Genomic DNA, 6419 nt, shown 5'->3' on the forward strand with positions numbered 1-6419 from the left:
TCCACTGCCAAAAGATCAACATGTGTCAGTCAGGCTCCCCAGAATTGATCCAATGTTACTAGTTTTTAAATTAAAAAATATGGGTTTGGTCTTCCTTTTGATTTCTTTTTTTCAACTCATCCTACATTATATGTGTATGTATGTTTCGTGGGGGACAGAAAATAGAAAAAAAAATAGGAAAAGTTATCATGTTCCAACTATAAATGCTGTTGGTGCTTTAAAAGTTATCTTTGAAAAAGAGCCACAAAATAACCTGAAGGATCAACCACAATTCCCTTCCCTGGTCCAAATTACTACAGGTTTGAACTGATGCTTAGGGTTAAACGTCAGAATTAATAAACTCCATTGGGATCTGTCAGCATTTCCAAACTTAGAGCATAAAATGCTAAAATTAACTACCCAAACCTTCCTAAGCATGTAAAGACACCAGTTCCCATTGAGGTCAACTGAATAAATGAAATCTAGGCTGCATTTTTCAAGCTGTTATAGAATAATGACAATCTGGAAAGACTTTTCCAAACCCTCTTTAATATATGTGCATGTCTGTACAAACAATAAATTTCTTGAATTTTTATTCTATTGTTTGCCAACATGCTTTATTTAAGTATGGTGAGGAGAAATAGCACTTGTAGTATGTAGAATCCAGACAAGAAGTGGATTTCTGTGTTTTTGTTTGTTTGTCTGTTTCTTTTGAAAGGAAGTGGTTAGACAGATATTCAAAATCTTGGTCAACTTCAGGCAATGGCAAGCCTAAGCACTACAACTCTGTCAGATGCTTAGCTAATACTTTAGAACATGAAATTTGGCTTGTTTCTAGCGTTAAGAAAACTTTCAAAAATGTTACAATATTGTGTTTTTATGTATTCCTATTTTGAATGATTGTGGTGTGATGTACAGAAAACCTGCATGGAAACCAAGAATTTGATTTGTTTACTATATGGCCTTGGGTGAATACCTGGCTTGACCACGTTCCCCTACCTTTGGAAATCAGATACTTCAAGCCAAACTTAGGTGCAGTCCTATAGCTTATGCATATAAGCCTTTTCCTTTGGTATACTTCATCCCATTAATATTTTTATAAATATTTGAAAGCATACTAGTAGTGGGTCCCCAACATGAAACCTGAATCTTAGCAGTGTTAGTTTGAAAGAGACCTGTTTATATCTGAGCAAAATTTTGTGGTTCATGTTCGTCTTTAATACAGGCATAAATATCGATTTCCCCCTTTTTTCTTGCAAGATCTGCATTGTATCACACAACCTCATTCATCCTGTTGAGGACCAAATAGGTCTCTTCTTGGAGACCACCCATGCCTGTTTTAGGCACTGATCCTGTGAAGACTTAAGCATGTGTGGAACTTTGCTTTCAAGAGTCATCCTTTGAAGTCTACTGGACTACTCCCATGAGCACAGTTACATGCATTTTAAGTATGTGCCAGATTTGGGCCTCAAATTATCTAGCAAGTGGCCTCTATGAAGCAGCCTGAGGAATGGTGTCCACCTGGAGTGTGTGTGCAGCCTTTGTGGAAGGCATAGTGAGTAACTGCTTTTGGCTAATGCCAAACAGAAAGTTCTCCAGATTAATTATTCAATAACATATAGAATTTAGTAATTTTACTAGTGAATTATGTGTCAAATCACTCCACTGAACAACGAAGATACTAATTATGTTCTAATATAACCTTATAGCTTCATATTGTTTGAGAGTTATTAGTGTAAAACTTTATAATTTAAACAGAATTTTATACTTTTCTTTCTGTGTGGAGAAGTGGCAAGGGTGGAAGATTGTTGTGGACAATTATGCAGACCAGAACAGAACACTTGTGTTCAACAAACAGCTTTGAATTCTAATTTTCTGCAATATACATAGTGTGGGTACAATTTGTAGTCATTACTGTGCATTAGGAAAGTTATTAAAATTCTTAAACTTGTTGAGGCTTTCCACAACACCTTCCCCAGATTTTAATTGGTTTTATCTAGTTCCATAAGAGAGCTCTTTAAAACAAATCAAAGTGCCTTAAATCACGTCTTACCCATCGAAGGACAGAGATATTCCTCTATAATCTGGCAAGTTTTCCTAAGAAATGAAATCTGAAGGTTCTCAACGATGAATTGAAAGACTTGGCAGAAGATAATTTATGTGCTTTTTGATGGGCTCAGTTTCAAAATGACAAAATAACAATGTTTTGTAACAGAAGGGTTAAATCTTAATCTCAGAGGTTTACAAAGCTGCTAGTCGCAGTCTCCTTAAAATTTAATATACCTCGTTAATGCTTACTTGCAAACACTGAAGGATTTTTATGATTATAATCATGTGTTACAGCACCTAGTACTGTTTCTAAGCAGCATACTAATCAGCTTAATGAGATATTACTGCACTTTTTGTTGACTAAAGCAAAATCCCTTTTATTGTTCTAAAGCTTGTCCTTTACTTTATTTTTTCCCAAAACATTATCTTGTTTTATTGTACACCAGTAAATATCATACCATCGTTTTTTTGTCAAATCATAAAACTATCTTTCTCATTGTAGAATGTGTAATATATTGAATATGGTTAATGGAACTGAAAGTTACAAATGGATTTCTGTTTTTTTCTCTGTCTTTTCTAATGGAAATGGGAGAGATGCATAACATTTCTTTTTCTATAGATTTAGAAATGTAAACAGATACAATTTCATAAGAAGACAGACAAGGGGATGGTAAAAGCCTATGCCCCTTCTGTAATAATTAGATTTTGAAACTGTAGCGTATTATAAAATAGTAATTAATGGTTATTGGTAAACATACAGAGTGATGAAAGCACATACATGATCACAATTGCATAGCACAGTTGGCATTTAATACACTTTTTATTGTTTTTACACTAATTCCTTTGCATTATTATGAGTAGGTAAAACATAAAATGCAAATTGTATGTCAGTGATTCAATGCTTGTAACTCTTTCACAGTCTGAATCTAAAATATCTTCTGATTTTCAGAGATGGAGGAAGCTAGTTTGTGCCTTGGTGTTTCTTCAGCTGTGCCAGAAACTGACGCCCATCTCAACAGCACCATACTCAATGGGCAGTATTCCATGAGCCAGAAGCTGCACCAGATCACTTCCCAGCTCAGCCATGCCTTCCCAGAGCTCCAGAACAGGCAGAATCCAGAGGAGAAGGCATCTGCACCACTAGAAGACAAAAGCCACATGTCCATAGCAAACCAGCCCATCAGCAGTCAGATGGCACTGTTAGCAAACCAGCTCAATAGGGAGGTTGACACCAGTTTAAATGGGCGTGTGGATCTGCAGCAGTTCTTAAATGGACAAAATCTAGGGATTATGTCTCAGATGAGTGATATAGAGGATGATGCCAGGAAAAACAGAAAGTACCCATGTCCCCTCTGTGGGAAACGCTTTCGATTTAACAGCATCCTGTCACTACACATGCGCACTCATACTGGAGAGAAACCATTTAAGTGTCCATACTGTGATCACAGAGCAGCTCAGAAAGGCAACCTGAAGATACACCTGCGTACTCACAAACTTGGAAACCTTGGCAAAGGTCGTGGAAGAGTCCGAGAGGAAAACAGACTTTTACACGAGCTGGAGGAGAGAGCGATTCTTCGGGACAAGCAGATGAAGAGCAGCCTCTTGCAGCCACGACCTGATGTGAAAGCACAGCAGCACACCCAGCCAATGCCTCTTGCAAACTGCAACTTGTCTGTGCCAGCTAATCACAGCACACCTGATATTTCAAACCCTGTTCCCTCTCCAAAGCCAGTCAGCATCCAGGAAGAAGTTGTTGCTCAGACAGCTGGGTTCAGATGCACGTTTTGCAAAGGCAAGTTTAAAAAGCGAGAAGAGCTAGACAGGCACATAAGGATCTTGCACAAGCCTTACAAGTGCACCCTGTGTGACTTTGCTGCCTCGCAGGAGGAGGAACTGATCAGCCATGTGGAGAAGGCTCACATAACTGCAGAGTCAGCACAGGGCCAGGGCTCCAACGGGAATGGGGAGCAGTCCACCAACGAGTTTCGCTGCGAGGTATGTGGCCAAGTGTTTAGCCAAGCCTGGTTCCTGAAAGGCCACATGAGGAAGCACAAGGATTCCTTTGAACACTGCTGTCAGATCTGCGGGAGGCGATTCAAAGAGCCTTGGTTTCTTAAAAATCACATGAAAGTCCACCTGAACAAGTTATCAGTCAAGAACAAATCTCCGAATGATCCTGAAGTACCTGTCTCCATCGGCAGTATGTCCCAGGAAGCTCATGCAAACTTGTATTCAAGATATCTGTCGTGTTTGCAGAGTGGATTTCTTCCTCCCGACAAAACAAGCTTAAGTGAACAAAATCAAATCTATAACAAAGGAGATATGCCCATGAAAGAGAAAGAAGTCTTGGGAAAACTCCTTTCACCCATTTCTGGCATTGGCCACAGTATTGCTGAAGGGGATAAACATTCTTTATTGGGCTGTCTCAATCTGGTGCCTCCTCTGAAATCCAGCTGTATAGAAAGGTTACAAGCTGCTGCCAAAGCAGCAGAGATGGATCCAGTAAACAGCTATCAGGCCTGGCAGCTTATGGCAAGGGGAATGGCCATGGAACATGGCTTTTTGTCTAAAGAGCAGCAGATACAGCGCAGCCATGAAGACACTTTGGCAAATGCTGGAGTTATGTTTGATAAGGAGAAGCGGGAGTATGTGTTAGTAGGAGCAGATGGCTCTAAGCAGAAAATGCCTGCTGATTTGGTTCACAGCACTAAAATGGGCAATCAGAGAGACTTGCCAAACAAACTAGACCCTTTAGAAGGCAGTAGAGATTTTTTGTCACATGGTATGAACCAGGGACTCGATTACAACTTACAAAGTCATGGAAACGTAAAAGAAAAGCCAACTGAATGCCCAGACTGCGGAAGGGTTTTTAGAACATACCACCAAGTGGTTGTGCACTCCAGGGTCCACAAAAGAGACAGGAAAGGAGAAGACGAAATAATTCAAGGTAGTCTTGATGAGCGCCGTGGGTCTGGCAGTGATCAAGAGTCTCAGTCTGTCAGCAGGTCGACAACACCAGGGTCCTCTAACATTACCGAAGAGAGCGGAGTAGGTGGGGGTCTCTCGCAGACGGGGAGTGCCCAGGAGGACAGTCCACATCCTTCCTCACCCTCCTCTTCAGGTATGATGACTTCTCCTTCCCTCTCTACACTGAAAACATAGTAGCTATATTTGAAATCACAGCAGCAAAGTCGTTTATGCATTCTCTTGTGAGGTCGGTTTTCTAACAGTCCACAGAGACGCAGTGTTATACGCCAGAACATCTGTGTTTGGGTTCCCTCAATGCTTTCGAGGTTAATTCTCGGTTCATCCTTTTTCCCCTCCAAGGGCGGGTTTCCTAGCCTTTCAGCTGTCGCTTCAGCCATGCCACCGGCAGCCGCGTGCAGGGTCTGTACATTCATCATTGGGAATGTCACTGCAAGGGCCTCTCCCTCCAGGCTTCGGAACTATTTTTTTCCTCCTCTTCTGTTCATGGTGTCTATCTTGCGGACCATTCCTTTTCCTCTGTGAAAAGGGTGAGGAAAGATGCCTTCTTTGAGCTCTAGCTCAAAGAAATATGATTAATAAGCAGTGCATTGGCTAACCTCTTTGATTGCCCTTATTCCTACAACCATATCAGTTACTTAGCTGACATATGTACTTGAACCTGGCCACGGGATTGATTAAGAAGAGATTCAGATTGCTAACTTTTTGACAATCTTTTAACTTATGTGCACATTTTAACATGTATGAAACCTTCTGGTTAATTCATATCTACTTGAAAATACAAGAAAAATAGAAATTGGACTGAAACATTTTAATTGCACTGTATGTCATGTTAACTTGCTGTGTATAAAATAGCAAAGCAGATAATATTTCTTTGGAGATGTCTATAAAATATTGAGCTTCCTGGTACAATTTTTAAAGTTACTAGCCTATGACTGCTGAAATAAAATCTCCAAGTAATAACAGGTAAGATTTCTGGCCTCATCTATATTTCCAAAGACACTTACTAATGGATAGTAAATTGAAAGTTATATCTTCAGCCCTTTATAAAGAAAGCACCTCACTAATACTGTAATCATTCTGCAAGCCTAACAACAGAGGAAATCATGCCATAACAAATACTCTGTTACTAATGGCAACATTGATTTCTGCAATCAGCCATTAAGTCTAGAAAATGAAAGACAGTTTGAGGTACCTTAAGGCATTACATTGCCCACTGTTAAAGAGCTGGTAGCAGGCTGTTGAGGGTAATTCTTTTTATTTTTTTCCCCAGTTTCGATAAATATTTTAGTATTGGAGGCAATTCACTGTTACAGTTATTAAGTATATGCCAGTTTATTTTTGTTGTTCTTGTCATGCTCCAGTATACTCTACTTCTGAGGCCAAATTAATATAAAAATAAAGTG

General features: G+C 39.6%; 1 protein-coding gene across 1 annotated transcript in view; it reads left to right on the plus strand.

The window, feature by feature from the left end:
- Positions 1 to 2979: 2979 nt before the first annotated feature.
- The window catches only part of ZNF536 (zinc finger protein 536), a 182484-nt gene continuing 179044 nt past the window's right edge, over positions 2980 to 6419 (plus strand). The window contains exon 1 of the mRNA XM_035543433.1: positions 2980 to 5149. Coding sequence (XP_035399326.1) covers positions 2980 to 5149 — 2170 coding nt within the window. The remainder of the gene's footprint in view (positions 5150 to 6419) is intronic.

Source organism: Cygnus atratus, chromosome 12 (assembly GCF_013377495.2).
Source record: "Cygnus atratus isolate AKBS03 ecotype Queensland, Australia chromosome 12, CAtr_DNAZoo_HiC_assembly, whole genome shotgun sequence".
Lineage (NCBI taxonomy): Eukaryota > Metazoa > Chordata > Aves > Anseriformes > Anatidae > Cygnus > Cygnus atratus.